This window comes from Cynocephalus volans, chromosome 4 (assembly GCF_027409185.1).
Source record: "Cynocephalus volans isolate mCynVol1 chromosome 4, mCynVol1.pri, whole genome shotgun sequence".
Taxonomy (NCBI): domain Eukaryota; kingdom Metazoa; phylum Chordata; class Mammalia; order Dermoptera; family Cynocephalidae; genus Cynocephalus; species Cynocephalus volans.
This window is the reverse complement of record NC_084463.1, coordinates 81,279,148-81,296,721: the sequence shown is the minus strand read 5'-3', so window position 1 is coordinate 81,296,721 and position 17,574 is coordinate 81,279,148. Positions and strand designations below refer to the sequence as shown.

Sequence of the window (17,574 nt, the reverse complement as noted above, 5' to 3'; positions counted from 1 at the left end):
TCCCTGAGGCCTCTGGTATTTATTCATCCCAGGAAAAAAAAGTCTGCATGCCCTTCTGAGTCTCACAGTAAGATACATCCTACTGGAGCTGTAAGGGCAGGCTGGGGAGGCACACCAGGACTGCCTCTGAAAAATAAATGTCTTAAAGATTGATGGCTTGATGATCTCTTTGGAGATTATATCAAAAATTATTGATTATGTTACAAGCCGTGGAAAATAGGCTCTAAAGTTGGGAACTAAGTGCTTTCTTTAAAATAATCCAGAAGCAATAGAATAAATCAATGTGCAACCCCTCTAAAACACTGTAGCTATCATACTGGCATCACAAATAGCTTGGCTTCAATATGGAAAAAGCAATACTATTTTTTTAAAAAATTGTCTGAACAATTGTCTTGGCATGCTAAAAAAAGAAGCCAAAATTTTATTCTAGTATATATTTGGCAAAATTTTACAGAATTCCTAACTTCTAGCACTCATTTATTTCCTAAATCAATGGAAAAACTGTAAAGCTTTTTAAGGAATTTGTGCCAAGCAGGGCTTTTATTTTTTCTTACTTTCTTTTGCAAAAATAAAGATACAAAAGTGTTTTGAAATATTTTGGTTTCAACAACTGAAGCTGACAAGCTGAGTTCTGCTCAGTTTTTTGGAGTTAAATTGAAATTTCAGTATGCGATAATACTACTCCATTTAAGCTTGTTTTGAAGTATTTTCTGTTTGCATTTAAGACCATTGATTCTGATTTATAAGAAAAAAAAAATTCCAGCAAGTGTATCTTTCTGAAAGAAAAAATTGGTATGCGAAAAGACCAATTTTTGAACAGTTAAATTGCATGGTGTTTTTTCATATTATGACAGCATTCTTTGCTTTGAATGATTCACAGAAAGATTTGTAAAAGTAACTACCCCCATAGGGCACTTAAATGTTTACTTATAAACAGTTAACTACTTCGAGGTGGGAGTAGCACCAGGGAGAGTAATAAGGTGTCAGATAGCTCTAAAATGATAAACCATAGCACTAAAATTGTTATATAACTCAATGGAAACTAATTTCATTGCAGCACCTTTCAGTTTAGTATTAGCTCTGAACCTGGGAGACCTAAGACATGGTTTTAGTGGAATCTCTTAATCTTTATGGACCTGAGTTTCCTCATCTGTAAATTCAGGAGATTGGACCAGATGATCTTTAAGGCTCCTTTGAACCTGTGTGATTTCTTGATTCCATTTCCTGAAGAAAGATGTACTTACTTTGGGGGATTGAGAAACTGAGCATATTAAAGGCTTCTGAGCCTCTGGTTGCATCTATACCTTAATGTCCTGTCAGCATCCAGGATTGTTTGCCCTTTGTGCAACAGGTGCTGTACCACGTAAGGGAATAGTATGAGGCGCGGATATGTCTCTGCCCATCAGGCTTCCTTCAGCAGGGGTCAGGGTGAGGATGTGGGGACAGACTAAGAAGAGTTCAGTTGAACTAAATTTACCACTGGGGAGGTTTTCTTCTCTTAACCATGGAGTCCAAACTTCTTGGGCAAAACATCAGCAAAACTGCTCTCACACACAGTCTCCTTAGCTTAAAATAGTGAGTGGGACATGAGGTAGAAAGTGAATTTGTAATGTTGGGGGTCTGAAGGAAAATTTTTAGCTAAGACTCCAGCAGAATAACTTCACTTCCTGCTTCTGTACAGCGGCTTGCTCAAGACTGTAGTCTGTGTGACTCTGCCTGGATACAAGCAGAGCCAATAAGAAAGCCGCATGCCTGCCTAAGAAAAGGATAAAACTGCAACCCTCCCCGCACTCAGGGTCCCAGGATTTAGAACTTGAGTTCACGTGGGTCCCGCTAACCTAATAAACTTCCTGATTCTCCAACTCTCTGAATCTCTGAAGATTCCTTGCTGAGTTTGTTCCATAACAGTATTTCCCTGGAGCAGGCTGAGGGTAACCCCAGTTTTTTTACTGGAAAGAGTATAGCATGGCCTTTATATTTCCTTACAAGAGCCTTGTCTCACTCCATCATGGTCACAGTGAACCTAAAAATACCTCCACTGCTTTGAAGCCTTTTCAGATGATGATGAAAGAAAAGGGTCTATTGAGTCATATGAGATATTATGAAAGCTTCTGCTAGTTTACATCTGTGATCCCTAAAGAGGAGTTTATCACTCTCATATTTCAGCCGAGTGTGTTCTGCAAAACAGGTTCCTCCAATCGCACTGGTCTTATGGCATTCTTTACTTTCCTAGGTAGGATGTTTGAGCATAATGCATCCAAAACACTCAAAATGTGTCATTTTCCTAAAAAAAAAAATTTCCTCTGAAATGACCTGCAGCTCCATGATGTCTTTCCAGGTACCTCCTGAGCAGGGTCGCTAGACTCCCTCTGACTTGGTCTCTGCCCTGATCCCCTAAGCCAGTGCCCACGTGTTCCTATTTCCAATATTTAACATATGAGGCATTTCCTAAGGACATTCAGAGGAATTACATGTGAAATTAACTTATCTCATGGAAAGTTATCTTCTCTTTCTGGTTTTCATTTTTGCTGTATCTATTGCCTATGAAATCCCTATATTAAACATGAACTTTTCTGTCTGCTTCTCAGTGTTTTCTAGGGACGTCAGCAAATGATGGCAACAAGGCATATTCACCAAAAACTTGGTTTCCCATTTGGAACCAAGTACATGCCTACCCAGGGTTTCACTTTATGAGAGTCTCCTGTAAGGCAAATTTGGGAAAAAAATGGGAAAGGCTTGTGAGGTGTGGAAAGAGTCTGAGTTCTAATCCAGACTCTTAGTAGGCAAGTGAGGTTTGATGTTCTCACCTACAGAAAGGCTATAATGATGTGTGCCTTGTGGTTTTATAAACCACAGAAATAATTTGTAATATTTTAAGATGTTAAACTTTTGTAGGGGATTATTTATAGCTTGCGCCAATAATTGAATCTAAATTCAGGAAGGAGATAACCAAAAAGAGATCCTGGATGAGCTTTATGCTTTCCTATCAATCACACATGTTGACTAGTTCAACAGAATCAAATTATGTCATATGTACTTCTAGAAACTGTAATTATTTTATTCTTTCTTACAAATAATTTAGAGAGAATTATGGTGTGCTGGGGAAAAGTATGCATTTTAGAGTAAAATCAGAGTCTGAGATCCTGCTTTGCTGTTTATCAGATGGGGGACATTGCTTGGGGCAATGTCCCAATCAAATAGGTTAGTTTCTTTGACCCTTGGTTTTCTAATACATAATTTGGTAAAACGGTACCTTTTGCTTAGGATTGCTGTGAAGATTAAATATAACGAAGTGGAAAAATAACTAACAAGTGCCTAAATCATTGTGTGCTTGCAAAAGGATTAATTTCCTGTCCCCTGTCATCTTCACATTCCCAGTAGAAGAGAAAGAGATGGAGAATGTCAGGGGCCTGCAGAGTGTGGCTTGGTGGAGGAACTCATATTTGGGCACTGAAAAATCTGAGCCATCAGGGTGAAATAGACTTAACTGTTCCTTGTTAAACAGTTCCCTTCCCCTCCCTATTTTTATTCATTCATTTATTTATTTTTTAATAGACTCGTTGTAATTGTACATTTTTATAGAGGACAATCTCATGTTTCGATACATGTATACGTTGTATAATGATCAAATCAGGGTAGTTAGCATATCCATCACTTTGTGCATTTATCATTTGTTTGTGGTGACAACATTCAAAAGCCTCTCTTCTAACTATTTTGTGAGACTTGAAAGATTTTACTGGTTAAAAGAGGAAATTTAAAAATCTTTTAATCTACATAGTCATAAAACTGGGGAGACTGTGGAAATTTAATAGTGAAAATAATTGGAAGCACCTCTTATAAATCGTTGAACTTTTCTTGCAATAAACCACTCTTCCCTTCCTTCTCCTGAGTGGTACAGTCCACAGGAGGATACTGCTTAGGTCGAGCAACTCCTCAAGGATTTCCCTCTCTGCTTTGTTATGTGATGCTTTGTTCATTCTCACGGCATTAAATTAGGCATAAATCTTGATCAGTTTTTTAGTAAGCACACTTACAGATGGTAATACCTTGAAGCATTTCTTTAAAAGATTATAGTTATAAAAGTAATTATATGACCATTGATGAGCAATGTTCTTCAAAGAAAAGATAGAGAACGAAAATATGCCCCCACATCCCACAACATAGTTAATCCTTTTTAAATTTAAAAATGAAGTTGTACATATAGATGTTTACATGACGATAGAATCATACCACATATAGTGTGATGATCTTTTTTTTTCACTTAGCATTACATCTTATTGCATCTGAAAATACATTTTTTTATCATTATTTTTAATGGCTGCGTAGTATTTTATTTTATGAACACACCACAAATTATTTGATTCTCTGTTGATAGGCATTTAGTATCAATTCATTTTTATTATTACTTTTTTTTTACTTTAAACTGTTCTGCAGAACACGTGCCTGAAGTAATTCTAAATAACTTTACAACATGGCTAGGTCATTCGGTTGGACGGATGTTTGCATCTCTCTTTCCTCATATCCTCAGTTTGTCAGAAGGCAGGTCACCACATTCCACAATCTTCTTCAAATTTCACAGATACATATTCAAGAGTGTAAAGAAAGTAGGAATTCAGGAACTTGGACCACGTTTTACCCTAAAATTAAGAACTCTTCAGAAAGGAACCTTTGATTCTAAATATGGAGAGTATGAATGGATCCATAAAACCTGGGAAATGGACACAAGCAGACAAAAATTCCATTTATGAAGTACTGAGGGAATAGTATTGGATTTTGCTGAACAGGCCTATCTTGAACTTGGTACATTATTTTGTGAGAGAACACCCTTTTCGAAATGGCATTTACTAATTTCATAAATCTTCTTTCATGTCTGGAGAAATTTCCAAGTGCCATGAATTGTATGTTTATGTAGCAAATACAAATAAAAGTCATTTTGGTGAGGTTTTTTTTAAAAAAAGAAAAAACTGTGCTGTAATGAACACTTGTCTAAATACTTCCATGAAATAATTACCTAGAAGGCAATTCTAAGTCAAAAGTAAATGCACTATGGCCTCCAGTAGATATTTCTAAATTGTCCTTCAGAATGTAAGGAATCTTATGTCAAGAACAATCCCAACAGCAGTGTAAAAGTGTCACTTTAAAGCACAAGATAAGGTTAAATCCTAGTGATATGAATTCCCTATTGTCTAGTAGTGTGAGGTTTCTAATTTTTCTGTGTATTGATGTTTTAGTAAAAAAATTTAAAATAAAGTTTTTAAAAAGCACTGATTCATAACAGTTATTTTCCATCCCTTCTCCTACTCTCTTCTAGGTTAATTTATCTATTTCTCTCTCTTTTTTTCCCCTCCAGGATGGAAGTATGATGTGATGGATATAATTATGGGATACTGTGCGGGTACCCGGCCTCCTTCTTCTTGCCTCATCCTCCTGCTTCTCAAGCTATTGGCCACTGTCTCCCAGGGGCTGCCCGGGACGGGACCCCTGGGCTTCCACTTCACACATTCCATTTACAATGCCACAGTGTATGAGAACTCAGCAGCAAGGACCTATGTCAACAGCCAGAGTAGAATGGGCATCACCTTAATAGATCTGTCCTGGGATATCAAATACAGAATAGTATCCGGAGACGAGGAAGGCTTTTTCAAAGCAGAGGAAGTCATCATTGCAGATTTCTGTTTTCTCAGAATAAGAACTAAAGGTGGCAATTCTGCCATATTGAATAGGGAAATTCAGGACAATTATTTATTGATAGTAAAAGGTTCTGTCAGAGGAGAGGATTTGGAAGCATGGACCAAAGTGAATATACAGGTTTTAGATATGAATGATCTGAGACCTCTGTTCTCACCCACAACATACTCTGTTACAATAGCAGAAAGCACACCTCTAAGGACTAGTGTCGCCCAGGTGACAGCAACAGATGCAGATATTGGTTCCAATGGAGAATTCTACTACTACTTTAAAAACAAAGTTGATCTTTTTTCAGTTCACCCTACGAGTGGTGTCATCTCTTTAAGTGGACGACTAAATTATGATGAAAAGAATAGGTACGATCTGGAAATTCTGGCTGTGGACCGAGGGATGAAACTGTATGGAAACAATGGAGTGAGCAGCACTGCAAAGCTTTATGTTCACATTGAACGTATAAATGAACATGCCCCAACGATCCATGTAGTCACTCATGTTCCATTCTCATTGGACAAAGAGCCAACGTACGCAGTGGTGACAGTCAATGACCTAGATGAGGGGGCTAATGGAGAGATTGAATCTGTTTCCATTGTGGCTGGGGATCCTTTAGATCAATTCTTCCTGGCTAAGGAAGGAAAGTGGATGAACGAGTACAAAATTAAGGAGAAGAAGCAGGTTGACTGGGAGAACTTTTCCTATGGCTACAATCTCACTCTTCAAGCAAAAGATAAGGGGTCACCTCAAAAGTTATCAGCATTAAAAATAGTCCACATTGACAATCCCAAAAGAGACACTGTCCCAATTAGGTTTGAAAAAGAAGCATACGATGTGAGCATAAGTGAGTTTTCCCCTCCTGGTGTCATGGTTGCTATAGTAAAATTAAGTCCTGAACCGCTGGATGTGGAATACAAATTATCTCCTGGTGAGGATACAGAGTACTTCAAAATTAATCCTCGGTCAGGTCTGATTGTCACAGCACAGCCACTAAATACTGTTAAAAAAGAGTTTTATAAACTGGAGGTGACAGACAAGGAAGGAGATTTAAAAGCACAAGTTACCATTGGCATAGAAGACGCAAATGACCACACCCCAGAATTTCAGCAGCCACTGTACGATGCTTATGTGAATGAAAGTGTTCTGGTGGGAACGAGCGTTCTGACAGTTTCAGCTTCCGATAAGGATAAAGGCGAAAATGGGTACATCACCTATAGTATTGCCAGCCTGAATTTGTTACCATTTGCCATTAACCAGTTTACAGGTATTATTAGCACAACTGAAGAATTGGATTTTGAATCCTCTCCAGAAACTTATAGATTCATTGTTAGAGCCTCTGACTGGGGTTCACCATACCGCCACGAAAGTGAGGTAAATGTGACTATTCGAATAGGAAATGTCAATGACAACAGCCCTCTCTTTGAAAAAGTGGCTTGCCAGGGAGTTATTTCGTATGACTTTCCAGTTGGTGGTCACATCACAGCTGTCTCAGCAATCGATATTGATGAGCTTGAACTCGTAAAGTACAAAATCATTTCTGGAAATGAACTTGGCTTCTTTTATTTAAACCCGGACTCCGGTGTTTTACAGCTTAAAAAGTCACTGATGAATTCTGGCATTAAAAATGGTAATTTTGCCCTCAGGATTACAGCAACTGATGGAGAGAATTTTGCAGACCCCATGTCTATTAACATTTCAGTCCTGCATGGGAAGGTGTCTTCAAAGAGTTTCAGTTGCAGAGAAACTCGTGTGGCTCAAAAGCTGGCAGAGAAACTACTCATTAAGGCAAAAGCAAATGGAAAACTGAATCTGGAAGATGGATTTCTTGACTTTTATTCAATTAACAGGCAAGGTCCACATTTTGACAAGTCTTTTCCTTCTGATGTGGCTGTGAAGGAGGATCTGCCAGTTGGTGCTAACATCCTGAAGATTAAAGCCTATGATGCCGACTCTGGCTTCAATGGAAAGGTGCTATTTACAATATCTGATGGAAATGCAGACAGCTGTTTTAATATTGATATGGAGACTGGGCAACTTAAAGTCCTTATGCCCATGGATCGAGAACACACAGACCTCTATCTCCTTAATATCACCATCTATGACTTAGGTAATCCACAGAAATCGTCATGGAGATTGCTGACCATCAATGTGGAGGATGCTAATGACAATAGCCCAGTTTTTCTTCAAGATAGTTACTCGGTTAACATTCTTGAAAGCTCAAGTATTGGTACTGAGATTATTCAAGTGGAAGCCAGAGACAAAGACTTGGGTTCTAATGGGGAAGTGACTTACTCGGTCTTGACAGACACGCAGCAGTTTGCCATCAATAGCTCAACTGGAATCATTTATGTAGCTGACCAATTGGACCGGGAATCCAAAGCAAACTACTCCTTGAAAATAGAAGCCAGGGACAAGGCAGAAAGTGGTCAGCAGCTGTTTTCTGTTGTTACTCTTAAGGTTTTTTTGGATGATGTCAATGACTGCTCCCCAACTTTCATTCCCAGTAGCTACAGCGTGAAGGTTCTTGAAGATCTCCCTGTTGGCACTGTCATTGCTTGGCTGGAGACCCATGACCCAGATCTTGGATTGGGGGGTCAAGTGCGCTATTCTTTGGTCAATGACTATAACGGGAGATTCGAAATAGATAAAGCAAGTGGTGCCATCCGCTTGAGCAAGGAGCTTGACTATGAAAAGCAGCAGTTCTATAACCTCACAGTTCGGGCCAAAGACAAAGGGCGGCCTGTCTCTCTGTCATCTGTTTCCTTTGTTGAGGTGGAAGTGGTAGATGTCAATGAAAACCTTCACACCCCCTATTTCCCAGACTTTGCTGTCATTGGATCTGTGAAAGAAAACTCCCGCATTGGAACAAGTGTGCTGCAGGTGACTGCCCAAGATGAAGACTCCGGGAGGGACGGAGAGATCCAGTACTCCATCAGGGATGGCAGTGGCCTTGGGAGGTTCAGTATAGATGACGAGAGTGGTAAGTTTGATATTTTGTGCCAGAGAGTTGTTTCACCTCTTTCAAATCATCAGCATTAGGAAAGTAAATGGACATTAGGGCACTAAAATCGAATGACAAATGAGGTTACGTTTGGTGCAGAGATGACGCAAATAAAAGCGTTTTTATAGAATGTGTTGGTTTCTAAGAAGATCTGTTTGTACAGTAATAGCCATGGTTTCCAGTGGGAGGCTCTGTTTTGTTTTGTTTTGTTTTTTCTTGCTCAGCACTACTGCTACCAGGCTATCTTTTGATAAGCCTAAGTAATTGTCACTTCTGATGATTGTACTCCTGACCCTCACTAAATGAAGGGCTCTGCTAAAGTAAATTACATTTGAATTGGCTTTAAATTAGAAGTGTGAAATGAATTTTCAAATGGATCTTATATAAGGATCTTTCCCTTTGCAGTACGGCTTTGCTGAAGTGATATTACTTAGTTGCTTAGTCTTTCATGTTTCATGGCTGCATCTGGCCCTTGAACGAAGGACATTTGCATTGTGTATGTGCCTTAATATGTGGAGGTGTACTTCTATGCCTTCATGTGATTTTATTTATAAAAGGTTGATTTAAAATTTTATTTGTGTGCTCGCTTCGGCAGCACATATACTAAAATTGGAACGATACAAAGAAGATTAGCATGGCCCCTGCGCAAGGATGACACGCAAATTCGTGAAGCATTCCATATTTAAAAAAAAAAAAAAAATTTATTTGTAAGAATTGGCTTTTTATAGAATATTTTTAAATACGGGGCAAAATTGTCCCAGCACTTTCATTTTTATTCTCTATCATAGATAGATTTTTAAAAAATACTTGTTACTGTCATTATTTGTCTTTAAATGTACATGTGCCTGGATGCATGCATGTGTGCGTGTGATTTATTAGCACTGTACATATTTCTAGTCTTTTGATGATAGACATCTCGAGAGGGACTGTGTCTTCTCTATTCTTGTGTAAATGGTAATATTAGCATGTTCCAGTTTTCAGGACACATTTACATGTATTAAATTGTTTCCTACATTGCTCACAGGGTGCTGTCCTCCCTGTCTTAGCCAGCTTAGGTAGCTATAACAAAATACCATAGACTACGTGGCTTAAACAACAGACATTTATTTCACAGTTCTGGAGGCTGAAAGTCCAAGATCAGGGTGCCACCATGGTCAAGGTGAAGGCTTTCTTCCAGGCTTGCAGGCTGTCGACTTCTTACTGTCCTCACATGGCAGAGAGAGAGAGAGGGCTTTGGTATCTTCTTATAGTGACACTAATCGGGTCATGGAAACTCCACCCTGACGACCTTGTCTAAACCTAATTACCTCCCAAAGACCCCACCTCCAAACACCCCACGTTTGGGGTTAGGGCTTCAAAATATGATTTTTGGGGGGACAAAAACATTCAGTTCATAACGGTCTCAGTGATGATGATGATGATTAGAACAGGTAGTAGGAAGATGTCATTGTAGAGATACTAACTGTACATCCATAAACCAGAAAAAGGATTTGAGAAACTATTAAATATTGGATAGGGGGGAAAAAGAAAGAAAAACAACTGTATGTGTCATCTCAAATTTAAACTGTAATTTTTGCATACATAGGATCTAATTATGGCAGGTGTAAATTGTAAAATTGTTCTCTATAGCCATAATGAAGAAAAAGGTAAATGTCAGGAAAATTCAGTCCTGATTTAAGACATACTGTATTTTATTATGTATCTCCTATAATTTGGTTGGAATCTATTTCTACCTTGAAGAACAAACTGAGAAAGGAGCAGAATTAACCTTTTCTGAGTGCCTATTTTGTGCCAATGCTTTACTTCTCCTAATAATGACTTCATTGAGTACTTACAAATGTGTAACATATTGTATAAAGGGTTTTATAATAGGGTCTTATTTAATTTATCCAGTCACCACATGAGGTAGGACTAATAATTATCAACTCAGGAAATGAGCTTCAGAGAAGGTCTGTAACTTGGAGCCTGGTTTCAAACTTAGCTATGAGTAACTGCAATATACCGTGTTATCTTCCACCTAAAGAAAAGTGTGGGTTTCCTTGCATGTTCCCCAGTACACTCAAATTTTGGGTTGATCTAAATCTGTAAGGCAGGGAAGTGTCAAAGACCTTATAGCCCGGGGCTCATTGATTGATGGCACTGACCATTGATCAACCTTTCTATTTTCCTTATAGTCCTATTGTTTGTGTGGCTTTCTAGGGATCCAGCTTAGGTTTACTATTCAGGTAGCCGTGGGTACTTAGGTCAATAGGAAGACATTGAGCTGAATCATTAACCACCACCATGTAGATGACCATATCAAGGCATATTGAGTTATTTTTATCAGGAACGATTTGGTGAGGTAGCCTAGATTTTTCCCATATGTACTGTGTTATTTTGTTTTTACTTTGGGTGTTATTTTAGAAAATGTATGTACAGTTTCATCTGATGATAAAGCTGCTTTTGTAATTCTTGACTCCAAGAATTTGATATGTTTTGCCTCTGTTGAAAAGACAATTCACTGCTCTGAATTTGTTCTATTATATTCTGGATTGTATAAAATAAGTTTTATCACCAATGATAATAATGCCGCTTACATGTTGACATTGCTTTGTGACTTAAAAAGCTCTTTCCTATAAACATAAATTCCTTTGGGTAAAAGAATAGCTAAGTGAGTTGTGTAAGGTCACACACCCATTGAAGAGTATAAGCTGGGTGTAGAACCTACAACTTCTCAGCCCTAACTCAGTGTTCTTTCCTTTACTTTCATGACATATGTTTCTGATTTGTTTCCCTAGAGAGTTTTTTAATTTTTAAAACTACGGTAACTATTTCCTTTCCCCCATATTGTTTAGTTCTGTTCCCTTTTTTTAGAAAATAAAATTGGGATTTTCCCTATATTATAGGAAAAAGTCTTGGACTTGCTGATGAGATTTCTATGAAGATTAGTTTCCATATAATAATATTGTTAACGATTGTACTTCATCCCCTCTCACTGCATGTAGATTTTGGCATCCAAGTCCTACAAGCTGATGAAGAATGATTGCTTGGACTTGTGCTAGGGGGATGCTAGGGTTGAGAAGTTTGGCAATTTCATGTCCAATAAGAGAAGTCAACACGATGGTGCTATTGAGTTCACATTACTCTTGAATGATCCATCAGCTCTTTGCTTCCAAATGCTAAAACTGTGGTTAGAGCTGCTAGCAAAATGAATGGCTTGTTAGCCCCGCAGCTGTTCCTGAGTCTCAGGTCCAGATTCCATTGTCTTTATTTGACTTGTGGACACAGAATGGCCCAAACTTGCTCAGATTTTTGTCTTTTAAAACCTTTGCATCAGCTGCCAATGGCTTGCATTGGTTAGTGGTTCTCAAACTTACATTACACGTGAATTATCTAGAGTAGGTGAACAATTTAGATTCGCAGGCCAAATTCCCAAAGATTCTGTTTCAGTAGGTCTGGGGTGGGAGCCCAGGGTTCTCCATCTAAGCACTCCAAGCATTCCTTCTGCATGTGATTTGGAAACACTACTTTTAATTTACTTGGTCTCCTAAGAGAGCGGCTACCAGACTATACCCCTTCTGTGAAGTCTTTTTCCTTATTCTTTCAAAAGGCAGAGGATTGAGCTCATGTCTTAGATAAATTTGTTTTCTAGTCACATTTTGCAATCCAAATAAATCTTTTAGTATTCATTAGTGACGATATTTTTCTGAATGCCTTCCCGATGGATCAAAAATCTATTTATGTGCTTCAGTAATTGCAGTACTTCCGTTTTGTGAAAGTGCATATGCTGGGATTAGTTGATGCACTTAGTAGTTTTATGTTCTTAACTTTTTTGGAGCTCAGTGAACAAAACCATACCTTTGAAATTCTTTACCATGCACAGGTATTTAATAAATGTTCACAGTAAGTGAATTAACTGCCCCCTCACCCCTGCTACAGTGGATTTGATCACAATTTACATAACTAGTCTGGAAGATGCGATTTAATCGTTTTTTCCTTCATAAAGAATGCATTCTTATTTTTTGACACAACAGGGATTCATGTTCTTGACCACTCAGAGGTTTTAGAAGGTTTTAGAAAGAATACATTGTATATTTTAAACTTTGATTTTTTAATTAGATTCTTTCTTAAGCTACAAACTTGAGCAATGATTTAACCATCTATTTACTTGAGATTGATTAAAGATATATTTAATTGAGATGGACAATTTCCAATTCAGCACTTTAATCATGGATAATTGGGAAGATATTTTGCCATCCATTATTATTAACAGTATTATTTCTTTCATTTATCAAGTACCTACTATGTGCCAGGCACTATGCAAGGTACTTCTTAGGAACTATTTCCAAATATGACAGTAGTCCAAAGAGGTACAGTTTACTGAGGCTTGCCCAATCACAGTCACACATCTGGTAGTTGTCAGAGCTGAGATTTGAACTCCAGTGCAATGGACTCCAAATTTCATGTCATTTCCCCTGTTTTCTACTCCAGCATGCCCTTATAACTTTGTTACACACATACATTAGTCAGGTTTTTCTATATTATTGCTGAATAACAAACAATCACAAAATTTCATGTGAAATTTTTTGTGGATTTTCCAATGGCTTATGGAAACAAACATTTTTTTTCTCTTGCCCAGGAGTCTGGGAGAACAGCAGAAACAGCACTTTTGCAGACTGCATTGACTTGCAATCTGGTCCATGTGTCTTTCCATTCCAGGTCCCAGGCTGAAGGAGTACCCACTTTCTGGGATGTTATGTTCTCAAAGTGGAGGTCAGGAGTGCAAGAGGGCTGATGGAAACTTGTAGTGCCTCTTAAAGTCTCTGCTCAAAACTGGCCCACATTCCATTGGCCAAAGCAGGTCATAGGACCAGTTTCAACACTGATGTGGGAAAGAAAAGAATACCCCTTGTCATGGTCTGACTATTGTCTCCCCATCCCCCAAATTCATGTTAAAACCTAATTCCCAATGTGATACTATTGAGAAGTGAGGCCTTTGGAAAGTGATTAAGTCATGAGGGCTCCATCCTCATGAATGTAATTGGTGTCCTTCTAAAAGAGGCAGGAGGAGTAAGTTACCATGCCCTTCTGCCATGTGAGGACACATAGCATGTGTCATCTGTGAGGAATGAACCCACATCAGATACTGTGGGCACCTTGATATTGTACTTCCCAGCCTCCAAGAACTGTGCACAATAAATTTCTGTTGTTTATAAATTACCCAGAATAAGGTATTTTGTCATAACAGCCCAAACAGACTAAGACAGTCCTCTAAACAGGATGGGGCAGGGAGAGGAATGAATAGTACAGCCTGACATAGCATAAGACAGCTCTTTCTATTGTCTTCATAATCCAACATTAATTGAACACTACTTATGTGAAAGGCACTGGGCCAGGCACTATTGACCCAAAGAGGTACAAGCCTAAGACACGGGCTTTCTATAATGGGAAGTTTTCCAGTCTGTCTGAGAGGTCAGGACACTGCTTAAGTTAATGGTGGTGGTGGTAGCAGCAGTGGTTAGCATTTACTGGGCACCATTTGTTTATGTGCCAAGTTCTGTGCCAAATGCTTTATGCAGATCGTCTCATTCAGTCATTCCAGGAAGTAGGGACAATTATTTCCATATTTGTACACATCTGGAGTTATAAGCGGAAAGATTCACATGCACAATGCATATGCACTGACATTTACCTTTCTTTGTATTCAGGCTCTACCAAGCATTTCTCCAACTTATCTGAGTGTAGAATGTTCTCTTTATTCTATGTGTTTTGATAAAGTCAACAGAAGCTTAGGAGACCTAATGGATACTTGGATTTAAATAACACCCAAAAGACATGTCTCAGCCACATTAATTACTGTAAAACTACTAAATTATGTGAAAAGATTATTCCAACTCTAAATAAATATAACTTTATAATTGCATGTAATATTGCACCAGCTCTCTCCCACTTGCCTTTCCAGATCCACTCTCTGCTCTGTGTCTAAAAAGTTTGACCTCCCTGGCCGGTAGGCTCTTTTGCTCTCTGACATCTGTTAGTTCTGCCTGTGGAAACTTAGAGAAGAAATAGGAGAGTTGGGTCAAGGTATCCATCCCTTTGACTCTTCCACACTGGTTATTATTGTGGCTGGCTGCATCCTTCGACCGATAGCTGGTAACTCTTCTCTGCTGTTACCAGCTCCGAAGTACTGCATCTTTTTGTTTTCTTTTTCTTTTTTTTAACTTTCACTAAACTCTCTCTGCCCACACCTTTGTAAATAGTCTATTTACAGTTTGAGTGTGCCATCTGTTTTGTGTCAGGACCCTGACTGATGCAATATTTTACTTGTGTAATTATTTCTAAAACAGATTTTAAGCTTAAATATATTTTTAAGACTGATGTTTTTCAGCAAGTCCTATTAACTCCAGTTTCTGTAATGATGCTCTGATGTGTTGGCACATTTCATTGGAGCCCTGGAGAAACAGTAGAGTGAGAATAATTATCCAATGCTTTCATTTTACAAAGGAGGGAAGTGAAACTAGAGGACTTTATCTTCCCATTTAACTTATACTCTCCACATCTTTTCTACCATGAAAGAACAACTTTTACTTTGCTAAAGGTCCTGTCCCAGTAGACACAGGAAAAAAAGGGGTGTGGTTGGATGGCTGCGAACCAGGATCTTTCACACTCTCAAACATTGTGATGCTATACTTTGATCTTCTACAGGAAGAAGGATTCATTTCACCTGATGGCCAAGGAAAGAATAAAAATAAACAACTGAGTAGCTTTTATTTATTTAGTTCAATTGAAGAACTATTTACTAGCTGCCAGTGCTGAGTCTAGTAAGCTTTATCTGCAGTCTCAAATCATCAGAGAGTCAAGAGTGGGTAAATGAAACCAAGAAAGGGAAAAGCTGTATTGTTAGAAAAAATGAGTAGTTTTTTGTTCGTAAGAAACCATTAGCCCTAGCTTAGGTACTTAAAGGGGTGGTTAATTCCCTTAGTAGCGTATCTGTTGCATAGCACCATATTATATAAGCTTCCTTTTTTTTTTTTATATTCAGAGGCACCAGAAATCGTATTTTGTCTATGGATGGTTGTTAATCTTTTCAGCTTCTTTTTATCAAATTTGCCTGGTAACTCCTCTTTGACAAGTTGAGGAGTAAGACAGATGTTATGTGGTGGCCTTGGTGTAATTCATGACAAATCAGGACTAAATGGCATTCCCTGTCCTCATTCTTTTTTTGAAATGATATTTTTACCCCCACCCACCTAAATCAAAAGAAGCTCCTTGAATTTAGGCCCAGGCTTGCCCTTAAATTTTCCCCTTGGGACCAGAGCAAGCAAAGGAGAAGAATGAAGTTATGATCAAGGGATAGCAGAAACTTTTCTTGGCTCTAGACTTTCTGACCATAATAATTCCAGGGAAAAATTATGTTTCCCAGAGGAGTCCTGAACACTCTACAACATTCTGATGAACTTAGAAGTCGCTATGTAAGCCAGGTGGGAGCAAGGATTAGAAGCTTCTGGAAAATAATGAGCGGCGTATTTTTATTACTCTTTTCAGCAGGTGCCTTCTTCTTGACCTTTTCTTAACTGTTGGCTGAAAGCAATTTAGATTTTAATAGAAGACTGTTGGTTCAAATCTGCAATTACGTCTGCATTGTGTATCAAGCTTGAGCTGCTATTGTCCCTGTGTAACTAGTAAATGATAAAAATAATGACAACCATAAAGAGGTAATCCAAATAGGGTGGCAAGCCAACAACCTGGAAACTTGTGTGGTCTTTTCTCTGCTTACATTTTTATATTTCATAATAGACATTTTCAATGGCTTACCGGCCCTTCGGATCAGGGTCCTTATTTCCCCAGTGTTAAGTGATGCTGTATTTTTAGTTCTTCAATTAACAAAGAGTGAAATTTCAGAAGCCTAGTAAGCAGAGGTTACAAAAATTACAAAATGATTGCTTCATACATTAGTGATTCTCCAGAAGGTAGTGGGATAAATTTATCGCCCTTCATGACTTTGGATAGTTTGCCTCTCATTTCAGTGTTCTAAAAATGTTTTTTTGCAGGTGTTTTGTATGCACATTGAAGGATACTTTTATTTATCATTACAATTGGAGGAATTATAGTGTTTGATAAATATTTATGTGATGCTACTACATTCGCAATGTTTCATTGAAAAGAAAATGAAATGAAAATGAAAATGGGCAGTAGTCTGTATTTTTAGCTTGCCAGTTTTTATGAAAGCATGTCTTATCGACAGACAGAATCTACAAAGAGTTGTGTGTAGGATTCAGTTCAATTTTTATTAAATTCTGGGCACTGGTATATGAATTATTGAATATAATAGGACTCTCCAAATTTTCCCATTGGATGTTGTAGGATTTAGTGGCTCCTCTGTGCCACCTTTGTGATTAAATTCAGATTTTCATTTGCATAGTGTAGTTAATATTCTAGTTGCTTTTAAAAAGCAATACGCTGGTGGGAATAATATTTTGTAAAATAACATTGAATATGAAATGTCTTGAATTAAAAGTGAATAAAAGATGAGGGAATTGAGATAAAAATGTAAGGTATACACATAAGCACACAAATATTATGGCAACACATAAAGACTTGATGGTTTACTCCCAAGACCTATAAAATAGAGTTTAAGCAAACTATTTTCATAGTTTTTTCTCTACTTGCTTCCTCGGAAGTCTGCCTCTCCTCCTTCCTTCCATCCCTTCTGACTTTTTTCTCACCCTCTGCCTCTTCCTTTTCTCATTCAACATTTATTCTCTGTTGGTATAGGACTTTGCACTGAAAAGGATGTGTAGACGATTAAGTCAAGGACTGGTAGTAGAGAACAGAAAAGCATGTAATTGCGAACTGTGAAATACATAAGTGACATAGCATAAATAAGTGTCTTCTGCTGGCCATTCATCATGTTT

The 17,574-nt window shown here is 38.1% G+C and overlaps 1 protein-coding gene and 1 non-coding gene across 3 annotated transcripts in view; both read left to right on the top strand.

The window, feature by feature from the left end:
* The first annotated feature begins 5,367 nt into the window (after window positions 1–5,367).
* Window positions 5,368–17,574, top strand: part of FAT3 (FAT atypical cadherin 3) — a 484,546-nt gene continuing 472,339 nt past the window's right edge. For both annotated transcript variants that reach the window (XM_063095304.1, XM_063095303.1), the window contains exon 1: window positions 5,368–8,659. In XM_063095304.1, the coding sequence (XP_062951374.1) occupies window positions 5,368–8,659 (3,292 nt within the window). The remainder of the gene's footprint in view (window positions 8,660–17,574) is intronic.
* LOC134377404 (U6 spliceosomal RNA) lies at window positions 9,260–9,366 on the top strand. Its single transcript, XR_010023452.1, has one exon. It is a non-coding gene; the product is annotated as a U6 spliceosomal RNA (small nuclear RNA).